At 36.5% G+C, this 20,633-nt stretch overlaps 1 protein-coding gene across 2 annotated transcripts; it reads right to left on the bottom strand.

Annotated features, from left to right (window-relative positions):
- Positions 1 to 1,940: 1,940 nt before the first annotated feature.
- LOC128674766 (zinc finger protein 605-like) lies at positions 1,941 to 20,544 on the bottom strand. Of its 2 annotated transcripts, none has more exons than XM_053753647.2 (18): positions 19,919 to 20,544; positions 19,404 to 19,632; positions 18,531 to 18,817; positions 18,095 to 18,251; positions 17,149 to 17,306; positions 16,507 to 16,650; positions 15,629 to 15,816; positions 15,133 to 15,337; positions 13,732 to 13,791; positions 13,180 to 13,296; positions 12,530 to 12,619; positions 11,946 to 12,051; positions 11,206 to 11,270; positions 10,442 to 10,536; positions 9,467 to 9,587; positions 7,731 to 7,898; positions 7,229 to 7,407; positions 1,941 to 6,782 (listed from the first exon to the last, which is right to left on the bottom strand). In XM_053753647.2, the coding sequence occupies exons 1-18, from the start codon at positions 20,042 to 20,044 to the stop codon at positions 6,671 to 6,673; spliced, it is 2,607 nt and encodes an 868-aa protein (XP_053609622.1). In that variant the 5' UTR covers positions 20,045 to 20,544; the 3' UTR covers positions 1,941 to 6,670. The 2 variants fall into 2 exon arrangements, with proteins under 2 accessions (XP_053609622.1, XP_053609623.1); XM_053753648.2 differs by having other exon boundaries at positions 19,443 to 19,632.
- Between the last annotated feature and the right edge of the window lie 89 nt (positions 20,545 to 20,633).

Genomic DNA, 20,633 nt, shown 5'->3' with positions numbered 1-20,633 from the left:
ATACCGTGGTACATTTCGAGACAGGAGCTACGAGCCTATAAAAATAAGTATAGTTTTTTTATAAATTATATTTACACTGCATCTACTTTGTTCTTAAAATGTAGAATGAATATTTTAGCCATATTCTAAGGCTCCGTCTAGACTTTTTCATTTTATCCTGAGTCGTAACCTAAAATTGGGCGGTCTGGAACTGCCAGATTCCATCTGAACCTTTTACCAACGACTCCCAGCGGTGCAACTCGTCCTTGTACCGCTTGTAACAAAGCGAAACTCTTGCACTATATAAATTATGTGGATTTTTTTGATATATGTAGGTAGACATCTGTCTGTCCGAACTTAATCTAGGTAAGTAGTTTTTTTACCATTTTCGAGGCGAATTCTTGCATATTATAGTTATAACTAGCGACTTGAGCGGGCTTTGCCACATGCAAAGCCCGCGTCATTTCATAGTATGTATAAACCTTTCGGGTATATTATTACAGTGAACACACAGCATCAAAATCCGTTGCGTGATTTAAAAGAAGAAAGCTTAGAAACAGACAGACAGAGGCGACGGGCGTCTTTGTTTTGTAAGTACTATGCAGTGATCTGTTCTCTCACTATTGTCAAACTTTTTGTTGAAACAGCTGGACATTTCGTATTTAATCCTACCTATCCTATGATACAAATGCCATGTAAATACCAAAATATAACGTATATCTCTACAACGCCTGCGGAATTTAGTAAACTATGGATTTCCACTAATTAGGTACAAGGAGATATTAATTAACGATATTCCCGTCCTAATCCTGTTCAGGGTTACATACTCACGTTACCCGATTCATGTGAGATCACGACATGGCTTTTTCGTACTATGAAATGTTTCGGATGTCATATAACTCGATCTTTGCCTACGAGAATATTTTGACAAGGATCTCATTGTAGTATCATCCTAATAGGATTAGGTTAACTCGTTGCTCATATCTCGAAATTGTATGTGGCTCATAAACGCGCCCTGGAGACCGCCCCCGTAGAACACAAATGATTTTCTGGAAGGACGCGCGGAATTGGTTTATTCCTGGGAGATTAGCAGTCCAATTTTCATGACATACACTAACTCTGACGTGCGATTCCCACCCTACCAAGAATGAAATCAGATATATCCTCTAATTAGAGATTTAGAACAGGAAAAGATTTTATACTAGGTACGTACTCAAAAGCAAAGTACATGCAGTTAAGGCGTATGGAATATGCTCATCCCCCGTGAGTCCAAGCTTATATTGCACTTGAAACGTCTAAGTAAGCCTTCCAAATTGAAAAGTAACATGCAAAGAAGAATATAAAGAAGCTTAAGTACACCAACATTTGTAAATTTGCATAATGCATCTCACTATTTCACAAAATAATCGAAATATACGCTTATATTATGTACTATATATATTTGTTCTTTATATGTGAAATATATACATCATAGGTACTAAGGATACCGAGCAAATATTTTTCAAAAATATATTACGAATTATTCTACAGACTAAATCTATAACTTCTCAAAATCTTAAGTCATTCAAAATTAAAACATCGTAACTCCACTTTAAAATGTAAGGCTGCCCCGCTCCGATCCCCCGGGTGTTATAAATTCATAGCCAACGCGGTCCCGAAAACGTTCTCGACTCGCTGAAAACTTTATGAAACTTACGGTCACCACGCACGCTCAGAACGATTTTCTGAACAAATCTTTGATACTTGATCCCAATTTAAAATGTCGTAGCACACTTTTCTTTCATTCTAGAAGCCCTTTTATAAGCGACTTTAAAAAACGGATGAGGGTCTTAATTCGTCACAATGTTTTTTGTGTTATTCAAATAATAATGGTAAAATTTATGATAAACTGATATGATGATAGCTGGTACTCCTTCATGATTTGGTTGTATTTAAGAATGTTTTATACAAAATAACACAAAAACTGATTATAGCATGTATATTTTCATTTAATATAAAAAAAATTATAGATAAACTATATATATTTACATGTAAGTAAATGGCAAACAACTTGTCAAGATCCAACATAAGTCACAAGATAACATTAAAAATGGACGCCCGAACAGGATATTCAGGGAAATCCAACTAATACTGCCTACATGGAAATTTTATTATGCTGAGAAACGATATTCTTGTTTCTTACTCCGGTAAAACGCCAATAAATTAATAATCTGCTATCCGTGATAATATTGCTAAGTGGCAATATTAATAAATAAATTATTTATGAATAGAGTTTATAGTTGACGAATATAAAGGACGATGCCAGCTAGCCGGTTTTTGTATGGAATTATGACGCAGGCGTCTACGCAGCTGGCCACAATCATATAGAAAAAAGCGCACGCGATACGCAGTCTGTGTGCCTTAAAGTCAATTTAATTAGTAAAGTTAATGAAGACGTAAGCATGTAATGATAATCAATTACCGCGTGTGTCATTCATGTTCGCCAACTAAACGTCGAATAAAACACCATTCTAAAACTCGAGGAAGTTTGTTGAAATGTTATTTCCGCAATAAAAGGATGTATAAAATTTAATGACGCCAGCATAAAAAACAAGAACAAGTTTTAACAGCATTTAAGGTTATCTATTCTATCCGGAATGAGGGACTTTATATTCACAAAGGAAACTTCACACAAATAATTCGTTACAGCTTTGAAAACTATAAAAATTATATTCAAATGTATGCTGGAACATAATACCTATGTTCTTTAAATTAAATACTTACGTATACGTTTATGTCAGTAAAAAGTATGATACAATATTTAAGCGCGCGCTAGGTGTCATTCAGTACTATTAGTTTGTATGTCTATTTAATACAAATTCAAACTTAAGGCAATGAGAACACGGCACATTTTCCAGTGACATATATCGTTCATCATCTAAGACATCTACCACAGATTATAAAAAACGCTACACATCGATGGACAGTTTCTTTTACAACACTATTTGCTTCGAAATCACATTTAGAATTTAAATTGACGTAGTTGTATGGTAATTCAACTTTTTCTTTTAACAAATTCAATAGTAATAAGACATTTTACATATAAGAAAAAATATATATACTTTGATTTTTGACTCATAAAAATATTGAAAACATAAAATACGATTTAGGAACTACACAATATGATGGCTCTACAAAATAAAGCCATAGTAAGAGAAAAGTTGATTATTCGATTACTTTCTTTCAGATATGATAAATTTTAGTTTAAAAATGTTTAGACGAATGGAAGACTTAAACAAATTAATAACGGTTACGGAAGTATGCAAGTAGAATTACACAATGTATGTATATTTTCTATTGTCATCATTTAGGAATTTTGAAAAGATATTTGAGTAATTGGACTAATCTAGAATTTAAATAATTTAGGCCAGGACCCGTTAGTTTACGTATTAAGTAAATGTACACGATCTTGACATGTCTTTTATATTGAAATTCACACTTTCAATTTAAAATATTCGCACATTACAGTCTGTCAAGAAAATGAAAATAAATATGGGCGTTGTCTCCTGTCGGCCGGCAACACTGGATGTTTATCAACCAATCTTGACCATTCTATTTGGTAGTGCAATGGCAAAATAAATATTCTTTTTCAAATCCGTTTTCTTCGTCTTCTTGACAGACTTCAAATAATTCATAACAAAAATCAAATAAATTTTCGTAAAAAGCGTAAAGTGCTATGATTTTGATCTTTAGTGTGTATATTTCAATAAAAAGACTGTTTTACTTTTGTTTACCTTTTTAAGTACCTAAAAACGGGATATAGATAGGGTTGTGACAATGTGTAGTTGGCATTACATAATATTTGAATCTTAGACAATGTTTACCACCGGACCCAGACAGGCATAGAATTAGACATCCCTATCACAGACTAGATACACAAAAAAAAATCAGAAGTCTTCCTTTTTTAACCACATGAATGCAAATAACAATATAATTGGGAATATTACACAAAGCTCGGTACAGATGGCGGCACCTATACAAAACACCCGTTGCCATGGTGAACAATCAATAACATTTGTCATGCTTTGGAAGACTGTCATTGTCAATGTCAAAATACGCTGTTTAATTATAGTGCTGCACCCTGGCGAGATAACATTGCAGAAATATTCCCCTATTCAGTTCTGAGGCATGCATAAACTATAAATAATTTAAGAGTGTACCGATCGCACACTAGTGACACCATATTTTTATCGATTTCTGAGAAAAATATGATAGTGGCGGTAGTGTGTATTTCTCCTGTGCTATAAAAAAAATTAGAAAAATATTAAATTAGTTTATTTTTTATTTACTGAAGCTTTCTATAGCATGCACGCCACAAAACCCACCGAATTAAAAAGCTGTCAAATTGATCTTAAATTATAGCTTACAAATAAAAATCTTGAAAATTCAGATCTAACATAATTATCTCTATTTCAAATTTGAATTGCACACATCACCTGCCATTACTCATGAAAAGCGAAAATAATATATTTGTGTACTTAACTGAATCTTATTCGACGAGGCCGTTAAAAATACATTTAAAAAAACTAAATGCGATACATACAGGGGGATTGTACATTTTAATTACAAAACCGAAATCGGCGCCGTTATAAAACGTTGATATGTACAAGTTTGCTATTCTAGTAACTACAGTAACAACTAAACTAATTTACAAGAAAAAGTGGTATTCTGTCTTTTTACAACGCCCCATATGTTCTAAATTTTAGAACATTCCCATTAAGTATAATACAACACTTAATTTTCATTATTGCCATCAAAAATTAAGTAAATTTCGCATTAGTAGAATAATACACCAAATGTCAACTAGATATATTTCGATCAAAAAAGCCTGTCAACTATTCGTTAAAAATCATCAAAAATTGAGACTTATAAATATTATGGTTCATTTAATTTATTTAATTTTATGTAAGGCTGTATAAAATACTTCCAAGTATAGCTTGCCAATGTATAACTCGTCTAAGTTAAGATGACAGGGCCACTAATACAGTAGTATGCCTCGACATTTCAACTTAAAACTATAATGTTAATCATGATAACTAAATCCATGACTAGCTAATTAATGCTTAAGTCCTAACCAAGTCAGGCGCCTTCTCTTTTTATTACATTCGGAACCATACAAAACTTTCGATATGGCCTGCGGAATAGTAGTAAGAATATTTGGATTAATAAAACGGAGCGCCATTGTGGCATAAAACACGCTATGCGTGTAATATCGAGTATGGCATTTACGCACCGGGCGTGGAATCTATACATAATTCCATGACAGCATATGTTAGCAGCAAAATTATTCGGTAATCATTCATTTCTAGGCCTAAGAGCGCACAATGAATTATTTTTCTTATGACACGATTTTGTGACGGCCTATTTTTCGCACATGCCCGCTGTTCTATAAACGCTTAAAAATTATCACGCGAAGAAGTCACAGTGCGCGCAAACAGAGTCATACATAGCAAATTTTGCTGTCATGAGAAAGCACTATTACCTTGCATTGTAAATTATAAAATAAATACTGCATTGTTTACAGACACTGAACAAGAACAGTGCAATTTACATATTCTAAGGAAGACAAAGTCTATAATAGAATAAATTCATGTTATGAATCACTACTTTCGTTGGTTATATATTATATCAGAACTATGTTTACTGAAAACCTGAAGAAATTTTTGGCTGGCTGTCAGAAAATATTTTCAACAATCTATGCAAGTCTACTGTGTTATGTCAGTTTTATACCACAGTATTGTTTTAAGAAGAGATTTGATAGCCAATACAATGAGTGCTGACGTAATCTGTTTAGTTCACTGACAGAACTGTTTTTATTTACATTCGAAACCAAAGTTCGATGCCTTATTACACTGACCTTGTCACTGGAATCATATCCACACTATCAAACCATTGATCAGTCATTGGACGAGAAGAATTTATATTTCAAAATCTTATTCTAAGGTTTTCTGTACAAAAGACACATTTTATTGGCGTCCAAAACCTTATTGGGTGCAAATATAGTTACAATGACATTTTTCACTGGTCTCACATATCTTACAAAAGTTCTTCCCTTCTTACTCAGAAAAAAATTCAACAAGTTTATCTAAACACATTTGTCCCTTTTCAATATTATAGTAATTGAAAGAAAGAGACAAAAATACAACTACTGGTTGAAATTATTTGTGAATAAGAGGGTTTAAGTTTCACTTCACTTACATTACAGATATTCAAAAGTACAAATTGTACTTTTTGCTACTGTGTCACATTATAACCACTCAATGTGGTCCTTTGATTGTTCACAATATTATTTGTCCACAAAATCACATTCTGATGACTTGAATTGACTATGGTGATAAGGCCCCCTGGTGGGACAGAGGGCGCCATAGTGCTTCGCCACCGGGTGTTACTGCGCTTCAGTTGACAGACTGTTTTCAACTCCGCTGCAACTGTTAGCCGCCATTTTTGATTAGATCGACCAATTATCTCTTGCCTTAAGGTATTCTGGTATATTTCTGGGTAGTCGATCCTCCTATTCTGGCTCCATTTCCCCGAGACTCTCTGCCACTGCCCCACACACAAGCACTTAATTTCCACCACATCACTGTGCAATTTGTCCATCACTGGGGTCCCAGTGGCACTGTTGGAAGTCCTCAGCTCCCTCTCTCTTCACTCAGTCCAGTTGTTGGACTTGCACCACTGACGTTGGCGGTGGGATGGAGATCTCGTACTTCACCAACTCTGTCCCTAGCACTAGACCCCGAGTTACTTCTTTGAGCTCGCCACTGGAAAAAGACAGTACAAATACTCCATGTATAATTATCACTTGTAATTCGTTTCGAGTAAAGTCGGGGCAGATAAGACTTATCTTGTTCTCAACTATACTTGAATTTGTAGAAAAATAAATCAAGTGAAATTTCTTATATACATACATATGTAGCAATTCTTCTTATATACATATATATATTTTATCTATAACTAGCGTCCCGTCCCAAATTAATTCGGTTACTCACACTACAACCATAATTTTTTTCAAAGTTGCCTATGTTACTCCTGAAGTTTTCTTTTCTGTGCCAAATTTCATCAAAATCGGTCCAGCACATGAAGTTACCCTGAATGAAGCCCTATGGCGCGGTAATAGCGGCGAGTTGCAATGAATTTGGGTAGATTGATGTGTCGTTGAATGTACACGTATCCCGTATTAATTTATTTATTGTATAGCATCGGTTACCTGTTGGTGTGCCTCTTGTTGTGCGCGAGCTGAGCGGCGAGCGCCTTGTCGCGGATGATGTGCAGCTGCGGCGCCACCACGCGCCGCCCCACGCCGCCCACTGACCCCACTGACCCCACTGACCCCACGCCGCCCACCACTATTTGGTTGCCGATCACTTGCCCCGATCTGTTGGTTACCTGGGAAATAGACGGAGATTTAACTTATATTATTACTTCGACGCTTATATTGTACAATTACGTGTGCACTTCGCTTGAATAAGTGAGAAAGCGACCCCTAGGCTCCGACGCAAGCTATGGAAATAACTGGAAATGCGCTCAGACCCCATGATATCACTGCACGTACATGTTCACTTTTCTGTTTTTTGTTTTCATTGTACCCCGTTTTTAAATGTGTCTTGATATCAATAAATTAATTATCTATCAATTTATCAGTGTTAGCAATTAACATACTCAAGAAGAAGAATTTATCACATAAGAGAGAGAGAGAGAGAGAATCTCACCAGTTGTATATGCGTGGGCTGGTCGTCCTGCAGTTCCAACCTGTTCTGATGCACTTGGTGCACTTGTTGAACTTGCTGAACTTGTTGCTGGACTTGTTGCACGACTTGTTGCGCAGCTTGTTGGGCCTGTTGTTGCGCTTGTTGGTTCGCTTGCTGTTGTGCTTGTGACTGAAAAAAATATAGTTTTGGGTTACAGAATTTAATTTTTTTAATGATTTATTAAAAGCTGACGCGAAAAAAGCATAGGGTGTCACAGCTGCTTCTCCTCCCACGCAGTTTGTCAAATAAATGAAAGAGCTCTTGGAGATTCTGATCTTAAGCGAGTGAAATTCCAGAATCTTAATTCCAGTCTTAGAAAGATCTTCACAATGCTCTAAATAAATTAAATTTATTTTGAGACGAAAAAAGCGTGTGTTAAAATAGACCACACTCGGTAATCATGAATTTACGAAAACTTCATGAAGTAGTTTTTAAAAAAGGAATATCAATTTATTATACGTGTGAAGAAAAGGAAATGCGCTGGCCGGAAATAAATGACAATATAGTATTATGTCAATGTCATCGATAACTGCAGGATGTTTTTTTGTAGACGAGAACTTTTATTATAACATATTATATTGTCAATCTCAACCTTGACGTTGGCAAAATCATCGTTTTGTCGAATGATGGAGCCATAAAATTAAAAATAAAAACTTTTAATTATTAAAAAAATGTCGTCTTTGATCTTTGCTTGAATAGAAGAAACAAAAGTCGTTACAGTTACATCATACATTCAGGGGAGGTAATTTCATTATTATAAATCTAACTCTGAACGAACAGATCTGACAAACAAAAAAGGCCCTTTGTATTCTAATGAACAAGAGAAAGGGTTCTTCAAAGACAGACATGATATGTGAATACCAAATAGATTGGTAGATTACACACACACAGCACCCTGATTTTTAGGAGACTTTTCTAAATCTATGATTTTTTACTCTTTATAGACATTCACATTGGCCCGGGTCTTGGATCTTTATCTATATATGTATATGTTATAAAATATAGTATCGTTGAGTTAGTATCCCATAACACAAGTCTAGAACTTACTTTGGGGCTTACTTTGTGTGATTTGTCATAATATATTTATTTTTTATTTACATTCGATTCCAAATCTACAAAAATAAAACAAAGTTTGCAATTTTCTTCAAAATGAGTTTCACATATACTATACAAGTAAGATATAAAAAATAACTGCTTTTCACAAGTCTATTTGTTATGTATTCATGCACAAGTTCATACACGACGCCACGATTGTTAGCTTATTATCATCTCTTTTTTCTTCTTTCCTGAATATTAATCAATCAATTAGTTTCTTCAAATTTAAAATATATTTAGTACTAAATACACTGCTAACTAGAGGTCTCTCTGATAGTAAACAAACGCTATAAGTAATAATATTGATTTCAAAATCCTGAGGCAGAATCGATTCGAAGTGAGACGCAGTGAACCATTGTGGTGTGTTTGTTGTTGCGTCACAATGGCGCGCTTTGATTGGTTAACTACGTTTCACTGCGAATCGACTCGATGGTGAGATGCAAAATAGCGAAGTCGCACACAGGTTATGTTTACTCGCGATACTTTCTGATACTCGACTACCTATTTGAAACAAATACGAAAAATTCAAATAAAAATCATATATTCTATAACGTAGGGCTATATACATAGGTTGCTTATAAATGACAAGATAACAAACTTACATTCCTGGGCGGCAGGTCCATGTGCTGCCGCTGGTGCAGCATGAGATGGTTCTTCTGGAAGAAGGCCTTGCCGCACTGATTGCACACGTGCGTGCGCAGCGTGCAGCTGCCGTCCGGGTGTCTGCGGGTGCAAGCCCAGTGTGCGGATCAGTATTGTTAAGTATTCACAATATTTATACAATTACAATATTATAATATTGCTCTACTATTTAAATATACTTAGGCTAGTCATTACTTGAGCATGGCTCAACCTAATGACTATCCAGACTAATATTATAAATGCGAAAGTAAGTTTGTTTGTTAGTTACCTATTCACGCATTATCTACTGGACCGATTGTTATGAAATTTGATACACGGGTAGAAAATAACCTGGAATAACACATAGGGCACTATTTATCCCGAAATTGTCACGGGAGCGAAGTCCCGGGACGCAGCTAGTTGTGAAATATTTTAATTTACTAGCGCCAACATCAGCTTTGTTTCATTTCTTTTATTTTTATATTAACTTTTCCATTATTGTATTATGCCATATTGTAGTTTAATGTAAAAATATATACTTATAATAAAATTGTGGTGTACATAAATCATTTAAATCATTTTGCCAACATTTAAACTAATAATTGTAAATGTGATTGTGTTTGTTTTGTCCTTCTAGGAAATTAATTAATATGACTTTTGCTTTGGAAATAGCGGGAAGATTGCAGAGGTTTCATACGAACCAGTGTATTGTAATTTTGACAAAATCAAATGTGAAGAGATATCACAATGTACACAGAGAAAAATAAATAATAGATCTGTTATTTAACGTTTAAGACCAGAGATGAAAGAACTTTTTTCGAACGAAGACTTTTTTCTCCCAAGGTGGAATGGTTTTTATTAAAATTTTCCATCCGCGTTCGTGTTCCACTTTCACATCAAACATAGAATATGATTGTTTCCCTGCGAATGTCGTATAAAATAAAGCAATAAATCACCTCCTTTGATGCGCCTGCAAGCCGTGTTTAGCCGCGAACCCTTTCCCGCAGTCCACACAAAAGTGGATCTTAGGCCGCGGTTGTGCTATATGATTCTGAATCAAACAAACATCACTGCTTATGTAACCATTTACTCGATTACTCGATTGTAATTTATATAGTACTAGAGTCGACCGGCTTGCGGCCCACCTGGTGGTAAGTGGTCACCGCAGCCTATGGACGCCTGCAACATAAATGCAACGCCGACACCGAATGAATATTTTCACCCTCTTTTTTAACTGGCGGGGTCGCCATGTAAAATTGGGACATGTCATTGTGAATATTATATTACCAGCGGCCCGCCCCGGCTTCGTTCGGGTAAAAAACCATAATAAATAAGTAGCCTATGTCAATCTTGAAGACGATAGACGAAAGTCTATCTTTGTGCCAGATTTCCTCAAAATCAGTTCAGTAGTTTTGACTTTATTCATTAGAAAAAAAAAACAAAAATACAAATCTTTTCTCTTTAATATTAGTACGGATTCATTATTATGTGTCTTTAATGACATTAAAACCAGCAGTTAATAGGTTTGCCGATTTTGCCAGGACTAAAGAGAAGCGGCAAAGGCAGACATTTGTTCACTATGTATAATATTTTTTTATTTTTTTTTATAATTAGTTATAAAAAAATAAATAGCAGAGAGAAAATGGAAAAGTACTAAATAAGAGAATTTTAATGAATGTTCTAGATATTAATAGTACGAGAAAATAAGTGTTTCACCTACCGTGGCTATAACTTGCGTGTGTACAACGTTGTTGGGATTTGACGATATTATTTGAATGGGTTGATCTGAAATAAATACAAGTGATAAACACAACATATTTTTGCAAATTATGTTATTTCGTGATTTTTGTGTGCCTTCTTTGATAACATACAATAACAACATTGTTATACAATATATTTAGTGGATAGCTGTGGAAGTGTTAAATTTAATTATTTTATTGATTACAATAAAAAAAAACTTCTAAATGATGAAAATCAACGAATGTTTAGATGCTCATATTAATTCATTTTGTAATTAGTAGGGAACTTGTTCATTGACAAAGTCGTGAAAAAAACAGACGAACATTATTTTTAAGGGATATTTTTATGCCAAGAGTTTTCTTATAAGTCTTATTATGTAAACAATGTTATGTCTTTTTATGATTTACTAGCGGCCCGTCCCGGCTTCGCTCAGGTAAAAACATAATAAATTACTACACCTAAACCATCCTCAGGAACCACACTGTGCAGTAGTTTTTGAGTGTATCGCGAACAGACAGACGCGACAGAGGACTTTGTTTTATAATATGTAATGAAGCAATATGAATTACAATATATTAGGTGTGAACAAATTTGATTTATATTGAGCAACATTCAATATAAATCAAGTACTGTGAAGATTGTTTACATGTTGGGTTACAATAAAACATTTGAGTGTAGATACAGTCAAGAGCACATGAAGGTGTAGAGTGCAGTACATACTGTGAGCGGTGACCAGCCCCGGCTGCAGCGCGGCGGTGAGCGCGCACAGGTCCGTGACGCAGGTGCGGTCGCCCGCGTGCAGCCGCACGTGCAGCGACAGCGCCTCCTGTGCACACAAACACACCACACTACTGTACAATCAATCCACCGCTCATACCCCTTCCTCGGATATGTCCGCTTTTTGCATTATTTCCTACGTTTAAGTCAAAACAAGCAACACACTAAATATCAGTGACGAAATAAGAATATTGTAACAGGTTAGTCCACGTTGGCAAAAAAAAATAACACACAATCGAAAAAAAATGGATATAAAAATATACGTATTAAATGTAAATTATCTACCAATATTGTGAGGATATATGTGTGTGTGTATGTCTGTTACTCTTTCACGCAAAATTTACTGGAGGGACTGTTATGGAATTTAATACACGGGTAGAATATAACCTGAAATAACACATGAGACCTTTTTATCCCGAAAAACACACGGGAGCGAAGCCCCAAAGCGCAGCTAGTAATACATAAAAATCCTACTAGAACAAATTACATATACCGAACATTTTGTATTATATAAAACCAAAACTGACCTTAGTATTGAAGCAGGAGCCACACTCCGGACAGACATACTGCGGAGACGTTTTCGCTTCTGACACTATTTGTCCGTCAGCGCCGATCACCTACAACACAGAATTAATAAACCATCTATACTAATATTATAAAAAGGTAAGCGTTTGTGAGTTTGTATATTTGAGGCGGACAATCTCCGAAACTACCGAACAGATTTCAAAAATAATTTCACCATTAGAAAGGTACATTATCCAAGATTGCTATAGGCTTATATTTTATCTCAAAATTCCCACGGTGCTTCGCCCCGGGCGACATCTAGTTATGTATAAAATGAAACGAACCTGTGAACCGAAAGGTCCCATGTTCGAAACGTACTCGTGCCACATGAGTTTGTATACCAATTTGACTCATGTATAGTAGTTTACATCGTCCACCACTTGCTTTCAGTGAAGGAAAACATCGTGAGGAAACCTGCACACTGGTTGATTATTAACTTGTGTGTGAAATTGTGAAGGCAACGGTAAACTACTCTATTAATAGTGCCTAGAAAATTGTTGTGTGTGTTTCATCCCACGTAACGACCACAACCCTCAGCCATGAGGAAATACGACTATGTACTTAAAATGTACTTTATGCTCCATATAAATTTTGTTTCTATTTCTAAGGTTACCTGAACGATTTGCGGTTTGAAGTCGTCCTGTTTAATCACAGTCTGTTGTTGTTGTTGCTGCGCTTGCGCTTGTTGCTGCGCCTGTTGCTGGGCTTGCTGTTGGGCCTGCTGTTGTGCCTACGGACATCACGCAATGTTAGCTACGCCGTTTAGCTTCAGCGTTTATTTTGTGCGCCCCCGCTCATAATTTACATATCGATATCTTGGGTTCTGAGTAACGTATCGCGATTAAACCCATACCAGATTTTAAGTTACACCTTCCGCTATACAACTGTGAAAACCACATCAAATTTTAACCATTAGTTTTTACGTTTTGCGCGAACTAACAGCCCATAGTTACAGTTTTAATATATGTATACATATATGCGAAAGTTTGGAAGAATGTAATGCCTGTAGGTTTGTTACTCTTTTACGCAAAATCTACTGGAAGGATCGTTATGAAAGGCACACAGGAAGAATATAACCTGGAATAACACATAGGGTACTTTTTATCCCGAAATTCCCACGAGAGCGAAGCCCCGGGGCGCAGCTAGTTACAATTAATTAGATTACCTGTTGCTGTGCCTGCTGCTGCGCTTGTTGCTGGGCTTGTTGCTGCGCCTGTTGCTGCGCCTGCGCATATCACATTATGTATTACCACTCTTGCAAATCATTGTTTCAAGTACAATGCGTCTGCGCAGTGGACGATTTAAAAAGGCCATTTTTCCGTTGCGTAGGCTAATTATAGACACGCCAGATCCCACATCTCTTGGCAAGCATTGTACTTGAATCAGTAACTTTATACAAATGCGAAAATTCTTATGCTATAAAGGGTGCAAAAATAAACACGCAAGGTGAAATGTACCTTATGCGTAGGGCGCCAGAGTCGTTAATGGCAGCATCCTCTTTGTTACTTGTATACACACACGCGCTCACATACGCTTGTAATCGAAAGGTCCCAGGTTCGAATCCCTATCATGCCACACGAGTTTTTATACCAATATGAGTCATATTGGTATACAAACTCAGTATTGTAGTATTCATAGACCACAATATGGTAGATTTTTGAAGTTCCACCACAATATGGTGAATTTTTATATGGACTTCCGTCGTTTTTATCTTTAAATCTTCGTATAATGATCCAGCTGCATTGTCACAGTCTATGAATCTTGTTACTTGATATTGTTTGATTAAACATATTTCTTTTTTGACCTTGTCATCCCGGGCGGAAATCGTAAAAATCATGTCAGATACCTTTCGGCGACTTGGAATAAAATCTGTCACAAATGTCATCAATAACACACTCGATAACAAAGGAAGAAATAACGCAGTTTTCTACGGGATCGAAACACGCCCCCTGGTGGCAAACAGGTGGAGTTGCTTCGATCTCAAAGAAATCTGCATCAAAGTTAACGCACTGCGACATATGTTCTTCTAAACATGTGTTCACAGATTCTCATAATTTTTTAAGACCAATTCGATTTTCGTCTTGTCCTTGAGAGGGTTATGTTTTAATTGTCATCACTATTACTACATTGTATACAACTAAATCTGTTGTTTCCGTCTATTTTTAAGCTTTCTTCCTTTAAACCACGCAAAAGATTTTGATGCAGTTTTCACTGTTATTTAGACAATTTATTCCCGTATGTTTTTACATATATAAATAATAAATGACCCCGTGTGAAGCCGGGCCAGGTCGCTAGTAGAACTTGTAGCATACCGCTTTATGATTGTCATTTACCAATCTCTCTCATCTCAGGTATATATTTAGTCAAGAAACCACGGACAAGAAAATAATACATAACTTGAGCACAGCCACAATGAAAGGAGCAAGCGTTACTAAAAGAGTGTTTCCCGATCCGCAAGGTGCGGAGCCGCGTACCCCACCCGTCTGCCTCAGCCCCGCGTATCGCCACAAAAGCTAATGAAATGGCAATAAGGCACCACTTTGTTTAAATTCGTGCATGAACCTACCTGTTGTTGTGCCTGCTGTTGAGCTTGTTGTTGTTGCTGCTGCTGTTGTTGCTGTTGCTGTTGTTGTTGTTGCTGTTGTTGTTGTGACTGCGAGGAGGAGGTGATACAGTGCCTGGTTATCTTGCAGTGGTGTTGCAGGTCCTCTTTCGATTTGAACGCCTCGCCGCATTCTATGCACGCCACCACGCCCTCTCCTGTGTGTATTCTGAAAACGTAGAAAACGTTTTACAAATTCGATTAAGGGGCTATATGCACGCAAAAAAAATATATTAACAAATTATGCTACACTAAGTAAAGGATTTAATTAGGAAATATCATATTTTCCAATATAAAATGTATGTAGACAGTTTAGCAAAGAGATTGTGTAATGAAAATCTATGTTACTATCTTTTATAATCATTGAAAAAAAATCTTTTATAAATTTTCTCCGGCCGTGGTTCACGTGCCGGAAATTGCGATCAATGGCAGTCCAGATTTGTGTACAGCAGACACTCACTTCATGTGCGCGACCAGCGTCCGCTTCTGCAGGAACTCCTTGCCGCAGACGACGCACGCGTGCGGCACGCGGCCGTGCACGCGGCCGTGGTTCACGAGCTGGAACTTGCGCGCGAACGCGAGTCCGCAGTCGCCGCACACGAACGGCGACAGCGACCCGTGGAAGCGGCTGTGCATCACCAGGTGCTCCTGGGGTTGTCACACGTCCATCATCATGTACGAGTGTGGTACTCAGAGCGTTACGACCACTCCGGCCGCGTTGTCATTAACACACGTTAATTTTCATAAAGAAGGAATCTATTCCAAAATCATTATTTCATAAAATTGACATTACCACGGTGCAGACAGCACTAATTGTTGTCTTTGTTAAAATTTGTACAAATGGTAATGACAGCGCAGCCGCAGCGGTCGAAACGCTCTGAGAAACACCCACAAGACGACTTAGGCCGATCTCACACGACACTAGCGCAGAGTTCCACTGATAAGATACGCGATGATAGAATATGCGTCGTGTGCAAAGCCTAATGAAAATGTATGCCGGCGACTCACGAGCGACACGTAGCGTACCTGGAAGAGATTCTAATCTCCTGCCAATAACGTCGTGTAAGAAAGGTCTAAAAGACACAGCCAGACAGTTATGATAACAATATCCAAGGATAATCGACTGTTAGGTAGGCAGTCGGTTGTAAAGTCATAGACGAAGCTTGCAGACATCAAAGTACATTTTATTTAAATCTACCCCAGACTTCGTGACGTCACAGCCCCAAATAATAATAAATAAAACAGTAAACTCGCCGAAGAAGGGAAAAAGTGATACCAAGAATTCAAAAATGTTACGACTGGCGAAGAAACTGGATAAACACAATGTTTACTACACACCTTCTGCGCGAAGCTCTCCCCGCAGTCCCCGCAGACGTAGGGCCTCTCCCCCGCGTGGTATTTGCTGTGCGTCACCAGGTGGCGCTTCAGCGGGAACCCTCGCCCGCACTCGCCGCACACGAACGGGCGCTCCCGGCTGTGGACCTATATCACACATAGTACTAAATCATCGTGTGGCTTTACACTATCGACAAACAATTCGCCAAATTTTAGCGATTTCGATGTACATTGATGGTTATTCCTGGCGGTAAATAAAAGCTTTCATACAAACTACGCAATGTACGTTCATACGCGTTCGCCGACGATGTATAGCCGGTATTTCATTAACAAATATTTTTTAAGAATTTATTTAAAATGCAGACATGTGACATGACAATATAAATTAACTAGTCGTTGCCGGCGGCTCTATCCACAGGAAAAGTAGGCAATATCTCTCTCGAGCTCTTCAAACAAAAATCACTTCAATCCATGCATTTTGACTTTCACATTTATTTATTGAATAATAGACGGGAAGATTTTTTTCAGCTGATGCATCCAAAATTAATTTTTGCATAGTCAAAAGTATACTTCTCAGATTTTTACTGATAACTTTATTCAAAATTGATTTATAATATTAGTACTTATGTATACAAATATATTTACCCGTGAATGCGTAACAAGATGGTGCTTGAGCGTGAACGCCATCTTGCACTCATGACAGCGGTACGGCCGGTCGGCAGAATGCAACAGCAGATGTGTGTTCAGACAGTGCTTCCTTGCAAACGCTTTGCCGCAGTGGACGCACACATGAGGCCTCTCCCCTGGAAATAGAATTTATTATAATTTCTCATTTTCACTAGACAGAGAAAACTATATGGACGTCACAAGCAAGAGGGGCGCTTCTAACATTTCTTTATCAAAATCGAGTTTTTTTACGCTGTTATTAGATACAAGAAAAACGTATTAGTAGATTTAGCGTAGATTTTATTTCGTATTTCGAAAAAAAATTGTGTACGACCCTTTTTGCTTATAGCGGCACATTTCGTCATATCAACGTCTCGCTTGCTCATCTGCGTAATGTTGATTCTTTACCTCATAGGTTGAATAATTTATGGGTCATGTTTTGTTTACGTTTAGTAAAGTAAGAAAGTAATTGAGCATGGCTCACAATATATATTGAGTAACTATTAGTGTTGTGTGTAACGTTTTTATAATAAACAAACACAAGAAAGAGAAATATGTATTAGAAATACATAAAGGGAAATGGGACAGAGGGCTAATATCTTGTGTCGCGACCAAACGGTTAGGCGTATTTGAATAGTATTAATCCTTTGTATATAATTGTTTTATATTATTGGCTCAAATGATGAGTATTTTTTCTTTTTTATTAAACAATAAATAATTTTTTTTATCATTTTTTTCAAGTCTGTTAATGCCTACATCATAACTAATGCACTGAAATATGAATTTGATCTTAAAATCTCAACTGGTAGGTTCAGTGACATAGCATCATTCATACTTTACATAATCACCTTCATTTGTCCCTATTTAATTTCCACAGCCATGTGGAATTGTGCATATATATACTAATTATAATTAGCAGTCTTACCAGTATGCACTCTAGCATGAGTAGTAAGGTGGTGTTTCAGCAGGAAAGACTTCCCACATTCGTCACAGGAATATGGCCTCTCTTTTGGGGCTGCTGTGGCCACTGGTGTCAACACAGCTGTTGTGTTTAATAGTTCATTTGCTTGTGAATATACAGTCTGTGGAAAAAGTATGTAATTATTAAAGTAAATAAAATTATGAATGTAATTTTATTTTAGGTAATAAAATAATACAGTATAAAACCAATCAAGTGGTGGGTATCACCATAAAAACAAGTTTCTAACAAAAATAAGTCACATACAAAAATTCCCATAAATAATTCCTCATAAACAAATATTGTTGGTTTTATTTTATCAATGTATGTATATAATGTAAACATGCACAGGACATGACAAACTTTTATGCCCTGTACAAAAAAAAAGTAACTCAAAGAATACCTTGGGTGAGTTATTGGCGGTCCCTGGCTCCTGTTTAGTATGCAACAGATGGTGTTGTTGTATTGTATTAGTCTGTATAGTTTCTGTTTGTTGCGGAGGCGCCTCATTGATAGTTTTTATGGTGCCATTCAGTAATGTGTGGTTCAACTGTGATGCATCTATAACAGACGGTGTTGAAATACCCTGGGCCTGGAGTGCCCGCTTCATTAGGATTTCATTGCATTCCTCTGCTGTTAGTTGAAGAGGACCCAATGGTGTCATGATTGTTTTGGTTCCAAGATTTGCAGCTGAAAAACAAAATGTATGATCAATATCTTGTAAATATACTGTAGACAAAGATATGCTTAAGAAAACTGAGTAAGATACAGTCAACCGCATGACATGTTAACCTGCATGATCTTCATCTAATGGTAATAGTTGGCTATTTGGCAGGTTGATGTGCAATTGAGTGTACATTTAGGAGCATACACTTTTTTAATAATTGGTGATTGGTCAAATTTAACTTGCAGGATTTGTACTTAACATACATATCCTGCAAGTTAAATTAAATAAAAGCTTTTAAAAATTTGCATAATTTCCCCCATGGAGCTCTGCGTTCAAATGGGACAATAGACAAAAATATTTTTACTTGTTCCAAATTACATAAAATGTCAATACATATTTAGAAGAAATTCTGACAGAATAGATAAAATCTGATCTTTAGAAAACTGAAAGACACTTTTACCAATATTAATTTGGTTTCTAACATATAACTAAAACAATCAGCTTGGCAAAACAGGTTTCAAAATGTAAGCTAATTTTATACAGCAGTACCTACACTTAAATCTCAAACCACTGAATTTGATTTGAAATTATCAAATGGAAGGAGCTTACTATGTATAGTAGTAGTTTGATTCTGTTGTGAAACTCTACCAAGTGTGTGCACAGGTGTGTCGTTAAACACAAACATGGCTCGCCGGCCCTGCACCGGAGTCCCGGTTGTGACCACCCTGGTGACTTGCGCTGCGGCATTAGAAACAGCTGCTACTGTTACATTGCCCACTTTCTCTTGAACCTGTGGGGTTTTGTGTGACATTACAGTCAAAGTTGTCTCTGGGGATACCTGCAAAATAGTTTGTATATAATTTTTCTATAGGTTATGTATTATTTATATAAAGAGTTGAATAAATATTTTGTATTATTTTAGAATATTTGTGAGAAGCAGAATGATTGTGTGTGTGACAAAAATATTATGAACTCAAAATCTTAATTTAAAAATCTAGTTAGATTCTTGAAATCTTAAACAGACAACTTGAACAATTAGGTACCTATGCAGAATAGAACAAAAGAAGTGTCTAATTGCTACATAAAAGTTACGCTTTTTGAGGCTTAGGAAATGTAAAACTTACACTATTCCCTATGGTGTAACTCAAACTGCTGGGCGTCTCCACTTCACCTTTGGTTGGATCGGCCGAACTAGTGAAGCCCCAAGAGTAACCGAAGCCCGAGACATTGCTCGGCGTTGGCATACACATTTTCACCACAAAATTTCTAAATTTACATCTAAAAACAAACCCCACTAACACAAATCCACTATTTGATGGTAAACATGAACACTCATGACAGTTTGAACATTACGAACATGTATGTACACTTTCACAACTACTAACGCACAACGCACTCATCAATCAAAACGCCGACAAAACGACTTTTTACAATAAATTCACTTGTAAAGTTAGCATAATAGGTAGAGTGTAATCAATCGGCCAACAGATATTCTTTTAAATTGATCTATTTTATTCAATGTAAAAGGCGGCACAAGACAACGACGCTACACACGAAAGCCAGCGACATCGACACGCAAGTTAATTCGTGTAAATGTAACACTTTTACGCCTTTCTAATATATAAAAACAATTCATTTTATCATGTAGATATCAAATAACTACAAAAATCTTTGTATTATTGATTAATTCACAATTCTATGAAAACAATAAATTCATCTTCGCACACACAAAAAACCGGACGCCATTTTATTGTTTATGGCAATTTTGTTTTTTTTTTATGTATATGAATTGTGTCTCAGATATAATTTATTTTATGACCGATATTAATTATCTTAATA

This window comes from Plodia interpunctella, chromosome 13 (assembly GCF_027563975.2).
Source record: "Plodia interpunctella isolate USDA-ARS_2022_Savannah chromosome 13, ilPloInte3.2, whole genome shotgun sequence".
NCBI lineage: Eukaryota > Metazoa > Arthropoda > Insecta > Lepidoptera > Pyralidae > Plodia > Plodia interpunctella.
The sequence above is the reverse complement of the archived record's forward strand: the minus strand, read 5'-3'. Positions and strand labels throughout refer to the sequence as shown.

Coding starts and splice junctions, on each gene's coding strand:
- LOC128674766 (XM_053753647.2), bottom strand. CDS start 20,044: ATGTGTATGCCAACGCCGAGCAATGTCTCGGGCTTCGGTTACTCTTGG. Junction 13,792..15,132: donor AACAGCAGGCACAACAACAG/GTAGGTTCATGC, acceptor TGATATGCGCAG/GCGCAGCAACAGGCGCAGCA. Junction 6,783..7,228: donor AACAAGAGGCACACCAACAG/GTAACCGATGCT, acceptor GTCTTTTTCCAG/TGGCGAGCTCAAAGAAGTAA.